At 50.9% G+C, this 24,766-nt stretch overlaps 1 protein-coding gene and 1 pseudogene across 3 annotated transcripts; both read left to right on the top strand.

The window, feature by feature from the left end:
- The first annotated feature begins 183 nt into the window (after positions 1 to 183).
- Positions 184 to 559, top strand: LOC122421464 (annotated as a pseudogene).
- A 16,293-nt stretch (positions 560 to 16,852) lies between these two features.
- LRFN3 (leucine rich repeat and fibronectin type III domain containing 3) lies at positions 16,853 to 24,535 on the top strand. Of its 3 annotated transcripts, none has more exons than XM_043437292.1 (4): positions 16,853 to 18,016; positions 18,128 to 18,229; positions 19,545 to 20,981; positions 23,900 to 24,535. In XM_043437292.1, exons 2-4 carry the CDS (start codon positions 18,135 to 18,137, stop codon positions 24,363 to 24,365), a joined length of 1,998 nt encoding a protein of 665 aa, XP_043293227.1. In that variant the 5' UTR covers positions 16,853 to 18,016; positions 18,128 to 18,134; the 3' UTR covers positions 24,366 to 24,535. The 3 variants fall into 3 exon arrangements, with proteins under 3 accessions (XP_043293227.1, XP_043293226.1, XP_043293229.1); XM_043437291.1 differs by having other exon boundaries at positions 19,542 to 20,981; XM_043437294.1 differs by lacking the exon at positions 18,128 to 18,229.
- Positions 24,536 to 24,766: the final 231 nt, after the last annotated feature.

Genomic DNA, 24,766 nt, shown 5'->3' with positions numbered 1-24,766 from the left:
CCCGCTCCTCTGTGAGGCCCAAGGAGGAATAGGAAACAGTTTACTCAGCCTATATCAGGTAGCCATTGCTGCATAATGAAATTCCTCACAACTAATGGCCTAAAACCACAACCGGAAAAAAAAAAAAAAAACACAACCGAGGGCCAACTCTTCCCTCAGGGGCAGAGTCAAGCGGGGCCTAAAATGGCAGCCAGCCGCTAAGGGCATTTTCTTAAGCTCTGTGAGGAATGGCCGGGGATGAAACAAAACAGACAGGAATGTGGGCGCTTATTTGTGGCAGTGGGTGGCACAGGCCTTTCAGGAGGGAGAGAACACCCAGATTGCAGAGCCTGAGGCCTGTAGTCAAGTGTACAAGAGCTTAGCCTGGCTCCATTCAAACTACTGCAAACACAAGTACCCTCACCCCAGAGACACAAGCTTCAGTGGCCTGTCCTTGGAAGAGTACAAACTGATCCTGTCTACAGATACGTTGGACGAGTTTAAGGAGATGAATAAAGGCATGTGGAAGAAACTGCAGAAGTTTGTCCCCAGGAAGCCCAAGGAGAAGCACAAAGCCTAGGCTCAGGCCTTATAGCCCCGCCTAACTAACCATGAAGACATGTACATTACCATTATCAATAAAACACCCTGATTTCCCCATTAAAAAAAAAAAAGAACAGCAACTTTATTTGCTCACTGTCCTGAATTTCAAGAATTTGAAAAGGACACAGTAGAGATAGTTTGTCTCTGTTCCACATGATGTCAGCTCTGGTTAGGACACCCAAGGGAAAAAGAACATCCAAGGGGCTTCTTGACTTGTGAGCCTGGTGCTTTGGGACAAGCTCGAATGGCTAAGAGAGAACTCGAATGGCTGCACTGGGGTCATACATCGGGGCCATCTATTCTCACTGCCACCTGGCTTCCTTGGGTCTCCACATGGCCTTCTATGTGGTCTCCCCAGTGTGGAGCTCAGAGCTCCTGAGTACACAAAAGCGAAAGCTCCCAATCTTAAGGTTTAGGCCAGAACTGGCGGGGGGTGGGGGGGGTGGGGGGGGTGACTTCTGTCATATTCTATTAGTTAAAGCAAGTCACGCATCCAAGGCAGGTTTGAGGAGAGAGGATTACATGAGTATACATAGGGAGGTATAGCTCTTTGGGAATCTTAGTATAAAACTACTTCCACTGTTCAGTAAATGGCTCCTTATTGACCATTCACAAGAGCCAGGCTGAAACAGGTGCTACTGGCAGGCTTCACAGACACAGGCTCCTGAAATGCAGTGAATGTGTGGCCCCAGGCCATTACTGGGCCCTGAGGCAGGTACCTCTCCCAGTCTGAGAGAGGGAGTGGGCTCCATTGGACATAACCCCAGGGATCTGCCTTAAAAGTGAGGAGGTCACCTAGGGTACATAGGTGAGAAACCACTTAGAGACTGTCTTGGTGAATCCCTAAACTTTAAAGGCAGAGAGATGAGGCTGGGGCCAAATCAGAACCTATATAATGGGAGATGATGGAGGCCCTGGGTATCACTGAAAGAAATATGTCATCTTTGTAAATATTTATTTGTTAATTATTTATTTGGCTGCATCAGGTCTTAGTTGCCATGTGGCATGTGGGATCTTAGTTCCCTGACCAGGGATCAAAACTGCATGCCCCGATTCTTAACCACTGGACCACCGGGGAAGTTTTTAGCACTCATCTTGAAGAATAGTGATTCCCAACCAGCAACTGGGTATCAGAATAACCTGAGTTTAGCTATTTTGAGGTGTTTAAACAACACCTCCAGGTATCTCTTGACTTCCTACTTTTGCATTCCAGTCGCTTATAATGAAAAGGACATCTTTTCTGGGTGTTAGTTCTAGAAGGTCTTGTAGGTCTTGATAGAACCATTCAACTTCAGCTTCTTCAGCATTACTGGTTGGGGCATAGACTTGGATTACTGTGTTATTGAATGGTTTGCCTTGGAAACAAAGAGATCATTCTGTCGTTTTTGAGATTGCATCCAAGTACTGCATTTCGGACTCTTTTGTTTACTATGATGGCTACTCCATTTCTTCTAAGAGATTCTTGCCCACAGTGGTAGATATAATGGTCATCTGAGTTAAATTCACCTGTTCCAGTCCATTTTAGTTCGCTGATTCCTAAAATGTTGATGTTCACTCTAGCCATTTCCTATTTGACCACTTCCAATTTGCCTTGATTCATGGACCTAACATTTCAGGTTCCTATGCAATATTGCTGTTTACAAAATTGGACTTTACTTCCATCACCAGTCACATCCACAGCTGGGCATTGTTTTTGTCTTGGCTCCGTCTCTTCATTCTTTCTGGAGTTATTTCTCCACTGATCTCCAGTAGCATATTGGGCACCTGCAAATCTGGGGAGTTCATATTTCAGAGTCCTATTTTTTTGCCTTTTCATACTGTTCATGGGGTTCTCAAGGCAAGAATGCTGAAGCGTTTGCCGTTCCCTTCTCCAGTGCACCACGTTTTGTCAGAACTCTCCACCATGACCCGTCCATCTTGCAAAAGTAGGAAGTCAAGAGATACCTGGAGTAACAGGCTAATTTGGCCTTGAAATACAGAATAAAGCAGGGCAAAGGCTAATACAGTTTTGCCAAGAGACTGCACTGGTCATAGCAAACACCCTCTTCCAACAACACAAGAGAAGACTCTACAGATGGACATCACCAGATGGTCAATACCAAAATCAGATTGACTATATCCTTTGCAGCCAAAGATGGAGAAGCTCTAAACAGTCAGCATAAACAAGACTGGGAGCTGACTGTGGCTCAGATAATGAACTCTTTATTGCCAAATTTAGACTGAAATTGAAGAAAGTAGGAAAACCACTAGGCCATTCAGGTATGACCTAAATCAAATCCCTTATGATTATACAGTGGAAGTGACAAATAGATTCAAGGGATTAGATCTGGTAGATAGAGTGCCTAAAGAACTATGGACAGAGGTTTGTGACATTGTATAGGAGGCAGGGATCAAGAAAAAGAAATGCAAAAAGGTAAAATGGTTGTTCGAGGCGGCCTTACAAATAGCTGAGAAAAGAAAAGACGTGAAAGGCAAAGGAGAAAAGGAAAGATATACCCATTTGAAATCAGAGTTCCAAAGAATAGCAAGGAGAGATAAGAAAGCCTTCCTCAGTGATCAGTGCAAAGAAATAGAGGAAAACAACGGAATGGGAAAGGCTAGCGATCTCTTCAAGAAAATTAGAGACACCAACAGAACATTTCATGCAAAGATGGGCACAATAAAGGACAGAAATGGTAGGGACCTAACAGAAGCAGAAGATATTAAGAAAGGGTGGCAAGAATACACAGAAGAACTATCAAAAAAGATCTTCATGACCCAGATAACCACGATGGTGTGATCACTCACCTAGAGCCAGACATCCTGGAATGTGAAGTCAAGTGGGCCTTAGGAAGCATCACTATGAACAAAGCTAGAGGAGATGATGGAATTCCAGTTGAGCTATTTCAAATCCTAAAAGATGATGCTGTGAAAGTGCTGCACTCAATATGCCAGCAAATTTGGAAAACTCAGCAGTGGCCACAGGACTGGAAAAGGTGAGTTTTCATTCCAATCTCAAAGAAAGACAATGCCAAAGAATGTTCAAACTACCACACAATTGCACTCATCTCACACGCTAACAAAGTAATGCTCAAAATTCTCCAAGCCAGGCTTCAACAGAATATGAACTGTGAACTTCCAGATGTTCAAGTTGGATTTAGAAAAGGCAGAAGAACCAGAGATCAAACTGCCAACATCTGCTGGATCATAGAAAAAGCAAGAGAGTTCCAGAAAAACATCTACTTCTGCTTTATTGACTAAGACAAAAACTTTGACTGTGTGGATCACAACCAACTGTGGAAAATTCTTCAAGAGATGGGAATACCAGACCACCTGACCTGAAAAATTTGTTTGCAGGTCAAGAAGCAACAGTTAGAACTGGACATGGGACAACAGACTGGTTCCAAATTGGGAAAGGATTACATTAAGGTTGTATATTGTCACCCTGATTATTTAACTTATATGCAGAGTACATCATGAGAAATTCTGGGCTGGATGAAGCGCAAGCTGGAATCAAGATTGCTGGGAGAAATATCAATAACCTCAGATATGCAGATGACACCACCCTTATGGCAGAACGTGAAGAGGAACTAAAGAGCCTCTTGATGAAAGTGAAAGAGGAGAGTGAAAAAGTTAGCTTAAAATTCAACATTCAGAAAACTAAGATCGTGGCATCCGGTCCCATCACTTCATGGAAAATAGATGAGGAAACAATGGAAACAGTCACAGACTTTATTTTTGGGGGCTCCAAAATCACTGCAGATGGTGACTGCAGACATGAAATTAAAAGACACTTACTCCTTGGAAGAAAAGTTATGACCAACATAGACAGCATATTAAAAAGCAGAGACATTACTTTCCCAACAAAGGTCCATCTAGTCAAGGCTGTGGTTTTTCTGGTGGTCATGTATGGATGTGAGAGTTGGACTGTGAAGAAAGCTGAGGGCTGAAGAATTGATGCTTTTGAACTGTGGTGTTGGAGAAGACTTTTGAGAGTCCCTTGGACTGCAAGGAGGTCCAACCAGTCCATCCTAAAGGAAATCAGTCCTGAATATTCATTGGGAGGACTGATGTTGAAGCTGAAACTCCAATACTTTGGCCACCTGATGTGAAGAACTGACTCCTTAGAAAAGACCCTGATGCTGGGAAAGATTGAAGGCCAGAGGAGAAGGTGATGACAGAAGATGAGATGGTTGGATGGCATCATCGACTCGATGGACAAGAGTTTGAGTAAACTCTGGGAGCTGGTGATGGACAGGGAAGCCTGGCGTGCTGTGGTCCATGGGATCCCAAACAGTTGAACTTGACTAAGTGACTGAACTGAACTGAAACAACACCTGGGAGGAGGATGTCCAGTTAGGAACCATTCTATGGATCAAGAGATGGGCTGGGCTGCATATAAGGCTTGAAAATGTATCCACGTAATTAGACATCAAAGCCCCCAGAATATAACCGGAGATGTTCATCTGAGGAGACTGTCTAGAGTCAGGGCAGAAAAGAACTCATATCAGTGCCTCAACATTCTTTGGAGCAAGATGTAGCCATCAATTCCTTACATCAAAAGGTGGGATCTATGTAGCTTCATTTGGAATCTGGGTGGGTCCTGACTGCAGAAGTGATGCTGTGTGATTTTTTATGCCAAGTCATTAAAAAAAAAAATACAGTTTCTACCCAGGTCTTTTGGAACACATGCTCTGGAAGAAGCCTGCCCCCAAGTAAGATCATGGTGCTGGAGTGGCCATGTGCAGCCTCTCTGATCAACAGCCCACTGAGTTCTCAAGTGACAGCCAGCAACATTTTGAATGAGCCACCTTGGACAGTCGAGTTTTCAAATGACCACCCCAGTCAACATCTGTCCAACCACAGGACAGACACCATATGAAAACAACCCCACTGAAACCTTTGTGAGTTTCTGATCCATAAAGTTAGAGGAAAAAGAAAATGGTTGTCTTTAGCTGCTTAATTTAGGGATAATTTGTAATGCAGCAGTAGATATCTGAAACTTTGGGGTTGCAAACTCATCCCTAACCCTAGGGAATTCCCTGGTGGTCCAGTAGCTGACAGTCCGTGTTCCCAGTGCAGGGGGGCCAGGGTTCAATCCCTGGTCAGGGAACTAGACCTCACATGCTGCAATTAAGACCTGGCAGAGTCAAATAAATAAGCTTTTTTTTTTTAAATCCTAATCCTACAGCAGCCAGACACATGATGTAATTCAGTAAGCTGCGAAGAGCCAGCTCATTGGAAAAGACCTTGATGCTGGGAAAGATCAAGGGCAGGAGGAGAAGGGGGTGACAGAGGAGGAGATGGTTGGATGGCATCACCGACTCAATGGGCATGAGTTTGAGCAAACTTCGGGAGATAGTGAAGGACAAGGAAGCCTGACCTTCATGCTGCAGTCCATGGGGTTGCAAAGAGTCAGATACAACTTAGCGACTGAACACAACAATGCGAGGCCTAGTGTGGGATGACCAGCTGGGCTGTCTGGTGCAGAGACAAAACCATGCTGTGCTGCTTTGGGCTGGATTTGCCCCGATCTGTTCCTCGCCCTCCCCTTCCTGCTGCATCCCAGGCCACAGTTCATCTCCCCTTCATCTGGATTTATCTTGGGTTCTGCCAATGGAAAGCAGTGGCAGGAGCCTGGAAGGGAGGAGGAGGAGGCCAGGGCAATCCTCCCCTTGCCTGGTAAGCCCACCTCTCTCCCTGTGGCTGTGCCCCCTTCACCACTCCAGCCAGCTAGACAATCCCACTGGGTTTCCAACTTCCATCAGGTGACTTTGTCTTCAGGCCCTGGTGACCCCACCCCCTCACTTCATTCCTCCAGCCTGGAACAGTGGTGGCTTCCCACTGCTGTTAATTTCCACTGGCTTCACTGCCTCTTGTTGGCTCCTCAGCTCCTCTATCTGCTGCATAACCACCCCGATGTGTTAACATCCCTCTGTTCTAACACTGGAGTGGTTTCTGTATCCTCATCAAGCCCTCGCAAGCATAGCAACTCCAGCCTGCCGATCGCAAATCAGAAAGTGGGCCCTATGTTCAGATATCCTAGTGTGGCAGAAGCCAGAAATGAGGAGGTCATGGGGAAGGTTCCGAGAGTTCAAACACCATGGATGACAACGGTCCTCTGACTTCAGAGTGGATGGAGGCAGCGAGAGAGACAGAAGAGGAGCAGCTGCAGCAGTTCACATGCTGGGGCAATGAACAGACTTTTTAAAAGCACCTATTGTGTGCAGGCACTGTGGGAGGAGCTGGGGTCAAAGTGGTGAGCTAGAGAGGTGAGTTCCTGCCCTTGTAGGCATACCTGATAGTGGTAGAGACAGACAAATGACAAGAACAGTGTGTGTTATGTACATACCATGCAGGGAATGAAAGGTGGGTGACATTGTGTGAACATGGATATGGGCTTGGCTTTAGTGACAATTGAGGTGGGGGCATCTAAGCTGAGGCCCAAAGGAAATGAGCGAGCCAGTCCTACAAAGAACCACATTCTTAGAACAGAGAATGGCCATCACGAATTCCCCGAGGCAGGGAGGAGCTGGGAGTGTGTGAGCAATAGCAAGAAGGATGGCAAGGCTGGGGCAGAAAGAGCGAAGGTGGAGTCAGGGGACTATGTGAAGATGGGGAAGCTGCAGGAGTCACAGGAAGGGGTTTGGATTTTACTCTAAGTGCAACACGAAGCCACTGGAAGTTTTTAAGAAAGGAAGTAATGTGATCTGATTTATGTTTTTGGAGGAGGCCCAAAACGGAGTGTGATGACTACAAGTAGGGCACAACATTAGATGCTGGGAAACCAATTTGTAAGCGACTGCAGGGGTCCGGGTAGGACCAAGAGATGCTCAGACCAAGGTGTTAACAGTGAAGGGGTGAGAAGTAGGTGGGTTTGGGAGGGTACTGTGTCACACAAACCAGGAGGGGAGATTTCAGATAGGAATGATCTGGAGGACTTAATCAAATGCAGACTGCTGGGCCCCAGTCCCCGGAGACTTGGGCTCAGTAAGCCCAGGGCAACATAGAATTTGCATTTCTAACATGTTGTCATATGATGTTGATGCTGACGCTGCTGGTCCAGAGATCACACTTTGAAAACCACTGTTCTGGAACAACACCTCCTGCTAGAAATATAACTCAAGAGCCACATATGTGATTTTAACATTTCTAGTAGCCACATTTAAAAGGTAAAAAGCAACAGGTGAAAGTAATTTTAATAAGGTAGCTCACACATGTATTTTACTGTTACTATATACCAAAGATTATCATTTCAACATTATCCATATTTTTTAAAGTCTTGAGATATTTTACACTTTAAAAAAAAATTACTTATTTATTTTGATTGCACCAGGTCGTCAGTGCTGCACATAGGCTTTCTCTACTTGTTGTGAGCAGCGCCTACTCTTTGTTGCAGAGCACGGGCTTCTCATCATTAAATTCTTTTTTTTTTTTTTGGTACTCTTTGAAATCCCAGTGTGTATTTTATACTTACAGCACACATCTCAATTAGGACTAGTTAAGCTCTCAAGCTGAAACTCCAATACTATGGCCACCTCATGCGAAGAGTTGACTCATTGGAAAAGACCCTGATGCTGGGAGGGATTGGGGGCAGGAGGAGAAGGGGATGACAGAGGATGAGATGGCTAGATGGCATCACTGACTCGATGGACATGAGTTTGAGTAAACTCTGGGAGTTGGTGATGGACAGGGGGCCTGGCATGCTGCGATTCATGGGGTCACAAAGAGTCGGACATGACTGAGCAACTGAACTGAACTGAGCTGAAAGCTCTCCAAAGGGTTTCCCAGGTGATGCTAGCGGTAAGGAACCTGCATCAGAGACACATAAGAGACGTGAGTTCGAGCCCTAGGTCAAAAAGACCCCCTGGAGGAGAGTATGGTAACCCACCCCTGTATTCTAGCCTGGAGAATCCCATGGGCAGAGGAACCTGGCAGGTCGCAAAGAGTTGAACACAACTGTAGTGACTTATTGTGTGCCCCAAATGCTCACAGGCACAAGCTCTCAATAGCCACTTGTGTGGCCAGTGGCTACCCTACTGAACAGCACAGAACAGGCCTGTTATTACAGGACCAGCAAGCTGAGGATGGAGGAGTACTTCCTGAGTTTAGCAACAAGGAAGAGCTTTAGCAATAGACCACATTTGTGAAACAAGCAGAGAGAGCTGGAAGGGAGAGCATGGACACACTTCTTTCCTGAAGTTTGGCCGTGCTTTTATAATGGATGGATTAGGGTGACAACACTCAGCCCCAACAGTGAATATTAACATCACACACACAAAAAGAAGCAACCAGGCATTATCACATGCTAACTGATGGAAGAAGGGGACATCACTCATGAAGTGGAGTTGAGCTTGGTTGCTCAGTTGTGTCCGACTCTTTCCAACACCGTGGGCTGTAGCCTGCCAGGTTCTTCTGTCCATAGAATTCTCTAGGTAAGAAAACTGGACTGGGTTGCCATTCCCTTCTCCATGGGATCTTCCCAACCCAGGGATGGAACCCAGGTCTCCTGCATTGCAGGTGGATTCTTTACCATCTGAGCCACCAGGGAAGCCATGAAGTATACTTACCCCTAAATTGAATCTGAATCTGACCCAGCCTCTAGATTTACCAGTTTACAGGGGATACATGGAACAGAACATATCAAAGGACACCAAGAAGCACAACCTGCCAGATCAGACTGTGAAACAGATGAGAATAAGGGGGAACTGTCAGCAAATAAGAGGTGTCAACAAAATGGAATACACTGCCTTGTTTGGAGTCTGATTTGAACAAGCCAACAGTTAGAAGACATAAGATGATCAGGAAAATTTGGAGATGGGTTGGATATTAGATAATACTATGGAATTATTATTCATTTTTAGGTGTTATAAAAGTATTATGTTTTTTAAGAACCTTCTATTTTAGAGATACATACGGAAGTGTTTATGGATGAAATCATATGTCTGGGATTTGCTTTAAATGAATTCGCCTGGGGAGGGAAGCAGAAAAAATAAAATAAGATCATATGTTGATAATTATTGAAGAAAGGTGATAGGTAGCTGGAGGATCATTACACTATTCTATTTTTGTGCTTGGTTGAACATTACCATAAGGGGTTTGTGTGTTTTAAGGGGGTGTGTGCCTGTGAAGAAAAGAAAAAAGAAGGGAAAGGATTTAATTTTTTCCTCTTAAGACTGGAGCTCCAAGAAAATATTAGGGACAGTGGAGATGCAGGAGAGTAGGAAAGCGGGTGAGCAGGCTCCAGGGCACACAACGGGGGTAGGTGTGGAGGCTGGGTGGTATTAAGTTCTTCCACGAGTCAGCGACTACGTAGAAGCCTGGCGTGCTGCAGTCCATGGGGTCGCAAAGAGTCGGACACGACTTAGCGACTGAACAAGCCTCCACAGCTGCTTCGACTTCAGCTTCGGCGTCTGTGGCTCCAGGGTCACCCGCTTCCTATTGCCCCCAGTAGGAGACACAGGCTGCCCGCGCCTGCGCAGCGAGCCCTCCTCTAGGCGCCGGGCTGTCCCTACAGCCGGTGATCCGCCGCGCCGCTCAGGAGGCGCGCTCTCTGCGGAGGGCGAGATCTCCGCCTACAGGTTTAAGCAAGGTGAGGCATAGTGTTGTCGCATGGCCTTCTGGGAAATGCAGTTCGCATGCCAGGCCCAAGCTGCGGCTTAATCAGCCCCAAAGACTACGCGCCTCACAATGCACCGCGCGCAGCGGCTGAACGGTGTGTTGCTGCCCTCAAGTGGCGATTGAGCGGTGACGTCCAGACCTGGGAAGGGTGCTGAAAGGGATAGAGCGGGGGCGGGACTGGGGACTCCCAGGTCCCTGGGAAGCCTTTCCAGAGGGTAAGGCCCTCAGACCTGGGCTTAGGAAGGTGGTGAAGAGGTTGGAGGTGGGGCCTGCTATGAAGAATTAAATGAAATCAGAACAGTAACTGTTGCCTGTGTATTATTATTGTTACAGCTAGTACTTAAAGAATAAGCACTTAGGTGCCAGGCATTGCTCCCAGCGCTTTACTTGTATTAACTCATTTAATCCTCCCAAAAGACATTTGGTGTTCTATCAGACCCCTCTTTACAGGAATAGAATTTGAACCCAGACTGTCAGGCTTCAGAGTCTATGCTCTTCTTCGCTGTGAATTTGACACCTTCCGATCATTCTATTAAACTATCCCAAGATTGTAATTAGCACATGAATCAACTCTCGATGGCCATTAGCAACGCAGATCTCTTTGAGTTGATGATTATCAGCAGGAGTTCCTGCCCAAGTTTGTGATTTAGCTCCTGCTCCAGGACAGAGTTTACAACCAGCTTAGATTTATAATTAGCACATGAATCAACACAGGTTTGCTTTCGCGGGGATAAGATTTCTGATTAGCACTTGAATCAGCAATGGTTTGTGTTAGAAGCTGGAATTAGATTTCTGATTAGCCCAGGAGTCTGCACACAGAGATTCTATTCACACCTAGAAAGCCCTCCCCACCCCTTTTGATCCAGGTGACCACCCCCGTCAAATGTTGCCCCCATCCTTTCCCTCAACCCCACCCACTCTATCACCAACAGGCAGACAGACTTGATGATTTCCTTGCCCCTCCCCTCTCTCCCATGTTGTTCATAGTGAAATATCACTGCGACAAGCACAGGTTCAGAAATCATCTGTTCTCTTTCTGTCTGAGAAAGAGGAGATGCAATTCCAAAGCCTTAACTGTGTCTCATTCATGGGCATGTTCCCAGCATCGTGCCTGGCACACAGTAACAGCTCAATAAATGCTTGGAGAAAGAGTGTCAGATTCTCACCATTATCCTTCTGCAGTGATCAAACATTTATCAAATCAAGCCAAATTCTCTTCACTCTTAAAAGAGTCAAATTTGTGGTTACCCACCTCAAAGGCAGAGGACCACAGTAGGTGGGTGGGAGGGTAGTAAGAGTGGGGCTGGGAACATCCTCTGTAGCAGGATTCGTTGTAGTGGATGGAAGAAGATTCCACAGCCCCCTGAAGTTGTGGATCTGGTTGTGGTTGATGTTGGGTCCATTATAATCCATACTCTTTGTATAACTGTGACTGGGCGGGGAGGAGCTATCCAGCCTGGAAATATGTTCCCAGTCCCACTTGCATCTCTCCAATAAAACATCGGCAAGAGAGAAGTTTGTGGAAGGTCACTTCTGGACCAAGGTTTTTAAAGAAGCTCACCACCTTCTCCACCCTGTCTCCTCCCATTCACCAGGTGTGTGCATGCATGCTAAGTCACTTCAGTGCTGTCTGACTCTTTGCGACCCCATGGACTATAGCCACCAGGCTCCTCTGTCCATGGGATTCTCCAGGCAAGAATACTAGAGTGGGTTGCCATTTCCTTCTCCAGAGGATCTTCCTGATCCAGGGATGGAACCCACGTCTTCTGCATTGGCAGGCAGGTTCTTTATCACTAGCGCCAACTGGTGAAAGCAGATAATTCTGAGCCCCAGGAAATAACAGAAGTGCAAGATAAACAACTGGTTTGTTTATCAGCAGATGAAGGCTGGAGGAGAAGGGGACGACAGAGGATGCAGTGGCTGGATGGTATCACCAATTCAATGGACATGAGTTTGAGTAAACTCCGGCAGTTGGTGATGGACAGGGTGGCCTGGTGTGCTGCAGTCCATGGGGTCACAAATAGTCGGACACGACTGAGCAACTGAACTGACGGACTGACTGACGAGGATAGCTGGCTACCTGTGGCAAGACACCTCTGGCAAGAAATAAACTATTGTATGAAGTCACTGAAATTCAGGGGGTTATTTGTTACAGCAGTTGGCATTACATTCACTAATACACTGCTCCTTCCTTTCTGGTCCCCGGATATCAGTAAAGCTTGAGCCCTCCTGTCATTCTGTAAAGTGAGCCTCAAATCCTTAACTGTGGTTTTCAGGATTTCACAGAATAGGTCTCTACAATGGCCCTGAGTCTCTACGTTTACTGGTTAAAAGTTTTCAACATATTTCCCTTGGTTCTTTGCACAAATGTAAACTTTCCCCCATGTTCTTACAGAAGTCTTTTTCCATGTTGATAGATGGAAGTCATTAAAACAGTCCCTGAAAGTTGTATTCTGTCTTCTACCATAGTTCAGCAGAACCTCAGTACAGGGTCTCATGGTTGCCATGTAGAAGTGGGTGCTTGCCTGGGACCCATCAGTCTAATTTAGGGTGGTTAGTGTGTATGTACAGGGGGTGGGTGGAGAAGATGTACTCATCTCCTGGCCCCTCTCCATTTGGGGGTGCACATTCAGACATGATCTTTTTCAAGTGAGTCCCTAGTCCTCAGCGCTGATTCATGTGATAATTACAAAGCTGAGCTAATTTCAATGAATCCCCATTGGCTGGACTTGGGTTGTACGAGGAGTTGGCAGGTACTAGTTGAGGATAAGGAGATATACCACCTCCATCCCTTCTTGCTCTAACAACCCCCTGACTTGGAAGGGGCCTCAGTTTATTTTAAAAGCCACCCTTTCTTGGCAGAGAGACTGAATCTGTTGATTTGAATGTACATGTATGTGCACGTGTGTGTGTCCATCCTGCGTAGATGTCTTGTGTGACTCTCAGAATGCTCCTTGTGTCTATCTGTGGGAATGTGGCTCACATGCGTGTACAAGAGAGAATCTGTGTGCCAAGTGTGTTTTTGCACATGTGACTTCTCACATGTCTGAATGTGGGTCTGTGTGTGTGTTTTGGAAGTGTGCCTAAGTATGTATTTGTATGTTCCCCAACCCCCCTGCATGCGTGCGTCCCCATTCATGTCCAACTCTTTGCGACTCCAAGGATTGTAGCCTGCCAGGCTCCTCTGTCCATGGAATTTTCCAGGCAAGAATACTGGAGCAGGTTGCCATTTCCCTCTCCAGGGGATCTTCCCAACCCAGTGATCGAATCCATGGCTCTTGTGTCTCCTGCATTGGCAGGTGGGGAGAGGGGGGTTTGTCTGTTTTTTTTCACCAGCTGAGCCAGTGGGGAAGCCCAACTTGTATAAGTCTCTCTATTTGGACGTGATGTGTGTTCCGTGTGCCTTCTGTATCCGTGTGTGTTCTGGTGAGCCTCTGAGAATGTGATGTGCATTGTGAGTATGGATGTGTATTTTTGGATAGACTGTGTGTGTAGATATGAGCAGTTCCCTTCCTCCCAAGGCTCCCTCAGCTCTCAGGCAGTTTAACCTCATTCTTCCTGCTGTGGCTGTTTCTGATGCTTCGGTCCCCTTCTCCAGATGTTGCAATTAAGTAAATGCAGCAATTAAGCGGAGTCCCCCAAACAACCATCCCACCAGGATCTCCTTCCAGGAGCTAATGAAGGATTACAGCACATGCAGACACACGCACAGAACTATTCAGAAACCAACTCCCCCCAGCCTGCACATGTTATGGCATAAGGGCATACAAACAGCATAGGCGTCCCTTTGCCCACCTGCTTCATTTGTTACTTATCCTTCAATCACAGTATAAAAGTCTCCTCCTCCAGGAAGGCCTCCTGACTCCTGGAGGGTGGGAAGGTGGAGGGAAAGGCTGGACTCTGCCTCTGAGGTGCACACCCTCTGTTTCCTCCATCAGAACGCTCCATCAGAATACCCTCTGGTTCCTCCATCCAGCCCTGTACTTTGTCATCAAAGCCCTTATTATTTTGCCCTGTGCTTCCGTCATACTCTGACCGCTCTGTCACGACAGTCCCAATCTTTCTAGCCCAAGCTCCTCCCATCCCAGGCGCGACCACCCCGGGCTGTCATTCTCCCTTTTAGAATGTGAGCTCAGGGAAGCAGGACCTGCTTCACTGACACTGTCTTGGTAACACTTTTACTGCAGTGTCATCTAGTGCACAACCATGCCCAGAGATCCAAAGTAAATGTTGAACTAGCATCTTTGCCTCTGCCTTTCTCTGTTGCCAAGTCTCTCTGTATGTCTCTAAACATGTTAGCTTCTTTGGCCCGCGCTTGGGGTCCCCTCAATCCACCAGGTCTTGGCACAGTGTGGTGGCCAGGACCACACACATTGTAGACGTTCCTGGTTTAGCCCAGTGCTTCTCTGAGTGTGTCCCTGGGCCAGCAGCGTTACCATCAGCCTGGAAGGCAGAAATGCAAATCAGAAACTCTGGAACTGGGGCCTGAAGATCTCTGGTTAACACAGCCTCTAGGTGATTCTGATAAGGCTGAAGTATGAGGACCTCGGATCTAGATCATTCAAGGCAGCCCCCTCTGATCTCAAATTGCTCTCAATACCACCCCCTCTCACCAAGGAACAGTCATCACCAAAGAAGGCAAGACTGGATAAATGCCCCAGGCTCTCTGAAATCTGCATCAGGGAAGGAAGGGAAGGAACAATACTTCTGATGTGTTCTATAAGGTTCCTTAATGTTTCCCAGCAGAATCAAGCCCCAGTTGCCCAAAAGGGTAACTTACTCCTCGTCTGCACCTTCTATTAACTTTGTCCCTCCTCTGCCTCACTCTTTCCCTCCCCACTTGCACATTTCCGGGGGCCACCCCCAAAATCAGCCAGTTCCACTGAATTCTAATCCCGGTCTGTTTGAGATTGTCTCCAGGTATCTTCAGGCTTCCCTGATGGCTCAGTTGGTCAAGAATCTGCCTGCAATGCAGGGGACCTTGGTTTGATCCCTGGGTTGGGAAGATCACTTTCACTTTCCAGGTATTTTCCTCTGTCTCCCCCACCTCCGCCACTGCTGTAGCATCTCTGAAACTTCTCATCTTTTTCCTGAGTGTCTGAGAAACCAGTATCTGTTGTACTGGGCCAGGAGCACTGATGAACTTTGCTAATGATCGGGAAAGGCGGGCCCTAAAGCTGAGTTAATTTTAGCTGCAATTTTTCAATACACACAAGTGGAAGAAGCCAAAAGTCTGTTCTGAAACCTTCAGCAGAGCTAGTGATGCCAGGGTGGATGTGCATTCATGCCCCCGCCCCCAACAGGGTTACCTTACTTCTCCACTCAGATGGGGGATCCTTGGGTGGGGGGGAGGGTTTGTGATCAGGTTCCCCCAGGGTAAGGTGATGACCACGAGCCAAGGGTGGGTCCTCTTTGGACCAGGGCTCCCAAAAGATTAGGTCCCCCAGGTTGCTATAACCAAGTTCCGAGGCCAGGCTTGTAGACCACGGCCCACATCCCTCTTCCCGCAACACCATCTGCCAGGAAACACGTGGGATCCCCCCACCCTCATCCTCTCCTCCACTATCCTCTGCGAGCATCAGCACAGCAGACACCACTCCTGGTGAGTCATGTGTTAGTACGATTCTAGTAGGATATTCTATGGGGCAGTGGACCTGAGTCGAGGAGAGGGGGAGGCAGTGGAAATACGGATATACTTTTCTGGGTCAACCCGGCCTGCCCCCTGCCTCTGTTCCAATTCCTATCTTCTCCTTTCTCCATGGGATATCTGGCAAGTGTGACTTGACATCTAGCTCTATTTCCAGAGCCACGTTTTCCCCTTGCAGCCAGTGCAAAGAGCCTTGGGACAGAGCAGAGTCTCCACACTGGCCTGAAAGATAAGGCCTGATACAGGCAGGGCCCAGGCAGGGAAATTCCACCTAAAGGACATCCCAGAGAGGTGATGCTGAGACAGGAAGGCAGAAGACAGGCTTAGGCGGCAGAGGGCTCTGGGATGGAGAATCACATTCAAGGCTGCGAATGAGAGCTGGACACACACAGACACACACAGACACACACACACAGACACACACACAGACACACACACATAGACACACACACACAGACACACACAGACACACACACACACAGATACACACACACAGACACACACAGACACATACACACAGACACACACACACAGACACACACACACACCCCCCCTCACAGCTGAGTTGCCCAGCTCAGTCTGTCGCTGTCTCTGTCTCTCCCTCAGTCTCTGTCTCTCCCTCAGTCTCTGTCTCTTTGACTATCTCTATGTCTCTTTGTCTATCTCTAACTGGTGCTGTCTCTCGTCTCTCTTTTTCTTTCTGGGTCTCTCACTGTCTCTGTATCTCCATCTCTGCTTGAATATGTGTCTTTTCCTCTCTGTCTCTGCCTCTCTGATTCTGCTCCTCTCTGTCCCTCAATCTAAGCCTGTCTATCTTTCTGTCTCTTTCTCTATCTCTGTGTGTCTCTCGGTTTCAGTCTCTGTGTCTTCCTGACTCTTTATCCAAGAATTCTCTCTCCCAAGGAAAGCCAGGACGACTCCATGAAAGGTGGGGCTAGGGGCGCGCCTTTGAGAGAGGAGACCTGCCTACACCTTTAAGCGCGGGCGCGCGCGGGGCCTGCGCCTTTAAGTGCGGGCGCGCGCACGGCCCTGGGTTCCCGGCGAGGAGGCCGCGGGAGCGCCCGGACCCGGCCCGCCAGCCCGGCCCCCGCCCGGCCCCCGCCCCGGCCCCGGCGGGGGAGGGGTCTCCGAGCGCGGCCCCTCCCCCTACGTCCCAGCCTGTGCTGCGGTGCCCCCACCCCGCGTGTCCCTGTCTGTCCGTCTGTCCGCGCCCAGGCCTCGCCCCACCCCGGCCCCCGGGGCTGCCTGGCCGCCCCCCACCCCTACCGCAGCCGCCCCCCTCCATCTGGACCAGCCCCCGCTGCATCCCGCGAAGCGAGTGGAGACGGCGCCGCCCCACAACCAGGACCGGCACCCCGAAATAGGGGAGCCTGCACCCCGATATTGGATCCAGAGATCTGGAAACCTGAGCCTTGGAGCCTGATTTGGGGCTGGGACCCCGAGACCTGGAGCCTGAACAGCAGTATTTGGGGCTGAAATCGCAACATCAGTCCCTGGGACCCCAAGATTTGGAGCTGGAACCCCAAGAATTGGAATGTGCACCCCAAGATTTGGAGCCTGAACCTCAAGATTTAGCATCTGAATCCCCAAATTTGGAGCTGAGCTCTGAGTTCTATGCCTGGGACCTTCAAATCTGGGACTGGATTCTCATTTCTACACCCAGGAGCCCACTATTTGAGACTCGAACCCTGAAATTTAGGCCTCAGAGTCCAAGATCTGAACCCTGGCATTGCAAAGGGCCTAAACCTGAGTTTGGGCCTGAAATCCTTGCTGCTAAGCCGAATGCTGAAATTTGGGGCAAATCTTGACTCAGCGCCCCAATATCTAAACCCAGAACCCTAGCATCAAATCCCAAGATTGGGCTTGGGACTCAGATCTTAAACTCTCCATCTGTCTGTTTAGCATCCCAAGACTGGAGCTGGGAGACGGTGACTCCGGGCAACCTAGATTGGGGCCTGGGTCTCTAAAATTGGGCCCTTAAGAGGCCCAGTATTTGGAGATCTAAGACCCTAAGTATCAAGGTCTAGAGACTCTTTGGCCACAAATCTGAGCGGAGACACAACAGACAGTTCCTCGACAGAGGCTTTGGGAGCAGGGAAGGCATGACCAGGCACCCCCTCCAGAGCCCTGACCCCTGACCCCTCGGAGCTTGAGGATTCTTGCTCCCTGGGGCGGCTTCCAGCTCAGGTAAGGCTACTGGGAGACCCTGTGGTGGGGAGGGACTTGGGAGGAACTTCATTGCTGGGGGTGGAGGTAAGGAGGACCATGTACCCCTGGGCACCCTTGGAATTTCCCCAGGGAACAGATGTCCCTTCACAAGAGTCTGCCTCGAACACTGTGGACATTTGGCCAGCCCTGCCCCTCTCTGACCTCCTCATCCCCAGCTGATGGCATCTCCAGGTCTGTGACTGCCCCCATCCCCCGGCCCCGCTCGGGCTCTCCAGCTTCTTCCTACCATCTGTCTTATTTGATCATCTCCAGCTGCCTCTCATGTCCACCACTCCTCTCTCCAGTCTCCTTTCTCCATCTCTTCCTCTCACTGACCATCTCTACTCACCTTTTCTCTTTCTGATCATCTTTGACACTTATGTCCACTGGCTCTTCTCCCTGGCTACCTCTGGCCCCCACTCCTCTCAGTGACCATTTCTGTCTGCCACTGCTGTCTTTGATCATCGTCTTTAACACCCCTGTCCACAGCATCTCTCTCCAGCCACCTCTGTCTACTGTTTCACTCAGTGACCACCCTTGACATCTCTGTCTGTAGAACCTCTCTCTAATCATCTTTCAGCAGCTCTCTTACCCGTGTCTACCCCGGACTCTAAGCCTTGACCCGTGACTGTTTCTGACCATCTTTCACCATCTCTCTCTACCATTCTTCTGTCTCTCCTCTCTGAGTTTCTCTATCCACCTTTTCCTCTGTCTAACCATCTTTCACTCTCTCTTGCCCTCTACCCACTCCTGACTCCAACTGCCAGTCTCCGACCATCCGCCCTCACTGACCACCTCTCTTCTCTCAGTCTCTCTTGCTCATTGATGCTCTCTGATCATTTCTAACATCTCTGACTGCCTTTCCTCTCTCTGGTGCCCTCTCCCCACACCCCACACGTCAATCTCAGCAGCTGTCCCGTCTCCAGCTGTCTCTGACATGTCTGTTGCCTCCTCCTCTCTCTGACAGCCTCTCTGCCTTTTGACCATTTCAGACCATCTTTGACCATCTCTCCTGGATCTGGCCACCCCTGCCGCTTCCCCTCTCTTTGGCCACTCCTCATCTTTGTGACTATCTCTAACAACCTCTCTCGTCTGGTCCTGTCTGCCTACTTCTAATCATTCCCACCACCCTGACCACCTCTTCTCTCTTTGGCCATCTCTGAGTGTCTCTCTTTGACCACATCTAAAGCTCTCTGGCTTACCTTCTCCCCACCCTGATCACTGCTCCTGTTCTCTGCCTGTCTCATTTCTAATCACCTCCCTTCCCTCTGACTTTCTTTGTTCATTTCTTTTCCCTCTCTTCCCTCGTGACACATCTCTCTGAGTCTTTAACCATCTTCTCTGGCTTCTGGTCTGTCTGACCACACTCCTCTCTGACCATCGTTGATCAAGTTCTCTGCTCTCAGCCCACTGTGACCCTCTCTTCTGGTCTCAGACCACCCCGACCCCCTCCAGCACCCCTCTTCTGGCCCCAGCCCGCCCTAACACCCCCTCCTCTTCCCAGCAGGCCGCCCCTGCCCGCGATGGCCGTCCTCCCGCTGCTCCTCTGCCTGCTACCGCTGGCCCCTGCCTCATCTCCACCCCAGCCAGCCTCACCCAGCCCGTGTCCCCGGCGCTGCCGCTGCCAGACACAATCCCTGCCCCTAAGCGTGCTGTGCCCGGGGGCAGGCCTCCTGTTCGTTCCACCCTCACTGGACCGTCGGGCGGCGGAGTTGCGCCTGGCGGACAACTTCATCGCGACCGTGCGGCGCCGGGACCTGGCCAACATGACGGGCCTGCTACACCTGAGCTTGTCCCGCAACACCATCCGCCACGTGGCCGCCGGCGCCTTTGCAGACCTGCGTGCCCTGCGCGCGCTGCACCTGGACGGCAACCGGCTGACCTCGCTGGGCGAGGGGCAGCTGCGCGGCCTGGTCAACCTGCGCCACCTCATTCTGAGCAACAACCAGCTGGCGGCCCTGGCGGCCGGGGCCCTGGACGACTGCGCCGAGACGCTGGAGGACCTCGACCTCTCCTACAACAACCTGGAGCAGCTGCCCTGGGAGGCGCTGGGCCGCCTGGGCAACGTCAACACACTGGGCCTCGACCACAACCTGCTGGCTTCCGTGCCTGCCGGCGCCTTTTCCCGCCTGCACAAGCTGGCGCGGCTGGACATGACCTCCAACCGCCTGACCACCATCCCGCCGGACCCGCTCTTCTCCCGCCTGCCGCTGCTGGCCCGGCCCCGCGGCTCGCCTGCTTCCGCCTTGGTGCTGGCCTTCGGCGGCAACCCCCTGCACTGCAACTGCGAGCTGGTGTGGCTGAGGCGGCTGGCGCGGGAGGACGACCTGGAGGCCTGCGCCTCCCCGCCGGCCCTGGGCGGCCGCTACTTCTGGGCAGTGGGCGAGGAGGAGTTTGTGTGCGAGCCCCCGGTGGTGACCCACCGCTCGCCGCCCCTGGCCGTGCCTGCCGGTCGGCCGGCCGCCCTGCGCTGCCGGGCGGTGGGGGACCCCGAGCCCCGCGTGCGGTGGGTGTCACCTCAGGGCCGGCTGCTGGGTAACTCCAGCCGAGCACGCGCCTTCCCCAATGGGACGCTGGAGCTGCTGGTCACCGAGCCGGGAGATGGCGGCATCTTCACGTGCATCGCGGCCAATGCAGCTGGCGAGGCCACGGCCGCTGTTGAGCTGACTGTGGGTCCCCCGCCACCCCCTCAGCTAGCCAACAGCACCAGCTGTGACCCCCCGCGGGACGGGGAGCCTGATGCCCTCACCCCGCCCTCTGCCGCCTCTGCCTCTGCCTCTGCCAAGGCGGCTGAGGCCGGGCCCCCTACTGACCGTGGCGTCCAGGTGACGGAGCATGGCGCCACAGCGGCTCTCGTCCAGTGGCCAGATCAGCGGCCCATCCCAGGCATCCGCATGTACCAGATCCAGTACAACAGCTCAGCCGACGACATCCTCGTGTACAGGTGCAGGGTCCAGGCGGTGGGCAGTTCGGGTGGGGGAGCGAGGTGGAGGGAGGGCTGGAGGAACACCTACTGATAGCCCAGGCTGCAGCACCGGAAGGGAAGCTGCAGGGTTACAAAGGAAATCAGGCAGAGAAGGCAAATGGAATGTGGCAGCAGTGGTAAAAAGAAAGGAGGCAGCAAAAGTAAACAGGAACAGACAGAAAAAGGAAATCTGGCAGCAAGAATAAAAGGTAATCAGGACTTCCCTGGTGGCCCAGTGGTTAGGATGCTGCGCTTCCACTGCATGGAGCATGGGTTTGATCCCTGGTTGGGAAACTAAGAGAGATCCTGCATGCTGCAAGGCGTGGCCAGAAAAAAAAAAAAAGAAGGTTAACTGGGCAGCCGGGGAGGCAAGGTTGAAGGGTTACGAGCAGATTTAAGTAGTAAAGAGAACTAAGTATTTCCAGATGACAGCTAGATTCAAGTCAGGCTGCAGGAATAAAAAGAGATCAAGCAGGAGGGTCCAGGGATCATGGGGAAAATGGAGTGAGGCAGCCCAGCTGCAAAGGAACTGAGTGCATGCTCAATCATTTCAGTCGTGTCTGACTCTGCAACCCTATGGACTGTAGCCCGCCAGGCTCCTCTGTCCATGAGATTTTCCAGGAAAGAATACTGGAATAGATTTCCATGCCCTCCTCCAAGGGATCTTCTTGACCCAGGGATTGAACCCGCATCTCATGCATTGCAGGTGGATTCTTTACCCACTGAGCTGCCTGGAAAGCCTGCAAAGGAACTCAGACCAGAAGTTAAAAGGAAAATGGGGGAGGAGGTTATATAGAGATTAGGCTTTGGGTTTGTACAATGTGACCTGCTGTATGTGTTTGGAGTTCTAACATGGTGACATCTCAGCTTTTTTTTTTTTTTTTTCCAAATCAAATTCAAGCTAGTTCAGGCTCCACCACGGCTAGGTGAACAGGACTGTTCAATCTGGCATTGCTGGGGACTCCCTACTCCCTTCTCCCTTGTCTTGCTGCAAACAAAACCTGGGTTACACACTCCAAGAGTGGGTTACCATGACAGTCATCCAGGCAAGATTGGAACATCTGCTGTGGCCACATGTGGTCACTGATGGTGGCTGTAACCCAGGTGCTACTGACATGTCTCACCCAAGTCCAGCTTTGCATGGATGGCTGGGGATGGCTCCCTGTCCTCTCTGTCCGGCTGGCCCAGGGGTACCACCCTTGACACCCGGCTGCGGAAGAGTGGGCCTCCCAAGGTCTGGGGTCCGTGCTTTGTAAATCCAGTATCTGGGTTCCCTTTGCCTCCCCACAAGCCAAAATCTCCAAAGATAATCACTTGATTTCTTTCTCAGTCCTGGAAATCCAACAAGCTTTTCTCCATTCCATTTCAAAGATAGCCATCCTCAGTCGATTCCACAGAGGGCCCACACCTGAAAATCACACAAGTCCTGTCCACCTTGCTGGGTGGGGTGGGGAGGATGGGACAAGTGCTCTCCTAGATCGTCACCCTCCTAGAGACAATCACGGAGTTCCCTCATTAAAGCCGCTGAAGAATAAAACAGGGATTATAAAACAAGTTAAATCTCCCAACAGGGCGCCCTGCTACAAAAGGAAATATAGTGAAATTGGGTACTAAAGATAAAAGGAAATGGGAAAGATAAGGATAAATTGAAACCAGGCCAGAGAGATAAAAGAGAATCAGGAGACAGAACTGGAACGAAATAAGGCAACAGGGAGGAAAAGAACTCAGCAGCGATGACTGAGGCACATCAGTTTAATGAAAACGGAGTCAGATGACAGGGCTCTCTGGCAAGCAGGCTACGGCTACAGCAATAATAATACGGCAGCGGGGCTCGGGGGACCTTCATTGGCAGGTTAGAAGGAAATCGGGCATCAGCACAACAGGGGATTCAGGCGGTTAGATTAGAGAGAATTCTAGCTTTCCACTAGAGGAAAGTCAGGCAGCTGGGAAAGTGCAACCCAGTCCGGGATGGAAGAAAGTCAGAGGGACAGAGGGAAATTAGGTGAAGGCCTAGAGGGAGATGTGGAGGTGGGATTAGAGGGAAATTGGATGGGCAGGGGGATGGTAGAAAGAAATGGGCATCAGGCTAGAGGAATACCAGGCAGCCTCTTCCCTGGCGGTCCAGTGGTTAAGACTTCGCCTTCCCAAGCAAGGGGTGCAAGTTAGATTCCTGGTCTGCGAGCTGAGATCCCGCATGCCTTGGGGCCAAAAAAACAAAACAAAGAAACAGTATTGTAATGAATTCAGTAAAGACTTTTAAAATGGTCCACATCAAAAAAAAAGAACAAAGCTGGGCACTGAGTTGTAGAGATGTCTGGCTGGAGGGAACTCAGTGGTGGGCTGACAGGAAATGGGGTGATAGACTTGGGGGACTCAGGCGGTGAGCTAGGGGAGAGGCGGGTGGGGGAACCAGAGTGAAGTCAGGCAGGGGAGTGGAACAAAATTGGGCAGTAAGGCTAGAGGGAACTTGGGCTGCAGGCTCGGGGAAAATGCTGGAAGGGTGGCAGTGCAGGAGGGGAAGCAGGCAACGGCATATAAAATGAAACCACACTTGGGAGGCCGTGGGGCTCACCGCATACTGGGCAGCAGGGGGGAGAGGAAGCGGGCACAGGTGAGAATATAGGCACTGAGGGCAGAGGGAGATCAAAGGGACATTTGAGCAGCAGGAAAATGAGAAGGTGGACTGGGGTAAAGCTGGCTAACAGAATGGTGGCTGAAGAGTATCAAACCAAAGGGAATTCAGGCAGTGGTTACAGGGACCTCAGGGCCTAGGGTGAAACGAGGCAGTGGCCTCGGGCGGGGGGTGGAGGGGATCTTCCAGACTGGAGGGTTGGGGCAGGGTGCAGGGTGGGTGCTGGGCAGCCAGCGACCTGACCCCCACCTGCCTGTCCCTCCAGGATGATCCCGGCCGAGAGCAGCTCCTTCCTGTTGACGGACCTGGCGTCAGGCCGCACCTACGATCTGTGCGTGCTGGCCGTGTACGAGGACGGCGCCACGGGGCTGACCGCCACACGGCCGGTGGGCTGCAGCCGCTTCTCCACCGAGCCGGCGCTGCGGCCCTGCGGGGCCCCGCACGCGCCCTTCCTGGGCGGCACCATGATCATCGCGCTGGGGGGTGTCATCGTGGCCTCCGTGCTGGTCTTCATCTTCGTGCTGCTCATGCGCTACAAGGTGCACGGCGGCCAACCCCCCGGCAAGACCAAGGCTTCCGCGCCTGTCAGCAGCGTGTGCTCCCAGACCAACGGCGCCCTGGGCCCCACGCCGGCCCCGCCGGCCCCTGAGCCCACCGCACCCAGGGCCCACACCGTGGTCCAGCTGGACTGTGAGCCCCGGGGGCCCAGCCACGAACCCACGGGACCCTAGCCTGGCGCCCACCTCTGCGGCCCAGAAGGGCGCCCCCCGCCGGGGCGGCAGGACCCAGACGCCCCGTGGGCCCTGGCCTCGGACTCACCAAATTGCTCACGGTTTTTAAAACTCTGACGGGGAGGGTGTCGGGGGCACCGGGGCACAACAAGAAAGTCCTATTTTTCTAAGCTTGGGCCTGGGCCCTTGCCCGTGTCTCTGTCTGTTGGGGTTGGGGTTCGTTCAGGGCTCCGGAGTGGGATGCCTCCACTGGGGAGAGAACCCCGCCCTCCGCCCCTTTCTGTCTGAGGTCCCCGGATGAGCCTGAGGACGGTCCTCCCTTCACCCTGCAGACATTCCCTGAGTGTCCTCTCTGGGCCTGCCCTGTGCTGGCTGACGCTGTGGCGACCCAGGCAGCCCCC

This window comes from Cervus canadensis, chromosome 18, assembly GCF_019320065.1.
Source record: "Cervus canadensis isolate Bull #8, Minnesota chromosome 18, ASM1932006v1, whole genome shotgun sequence".
In the NCBI taxonomy this organism is placed as follows: Eukaryota; Metazoa; Chordata; class Mammalia; order Artiodactyla; family Cervidae; genus Cervus; species Cervus canadensis.
This window is presented reverse-complemented; position numbering and strand designations above follow the sequence as displayed.

What these genes read in the sequence shown, in the direction of transcription:
- LRFN3 (XM_043437291.1), top strand. Translation starts at nt 18,135, where the DNA reads ATGTCCCTTCACAAGAGTCTGCCTCGAACACTGTGGACATTTGGCCAG. An exon ending in CCAGCTGATGGCATCTCCAG is followed by an intron (nt 18,230 to 19,541) that starts GTCTGTGACTGC and finishes TCCTCTTCCCAG; the next exon opens with CAGGCCGCCCCTGCCCGCGA. An exon ending in GACGACATCCTCGTGTACAG is followed by an intron (nt 20,982 to 23,899) that starts GTGCAGGGTCCA and finishes CTGTCCCTCCAG; the next exon opens with GATGATCCCGGCCGAGAGCA.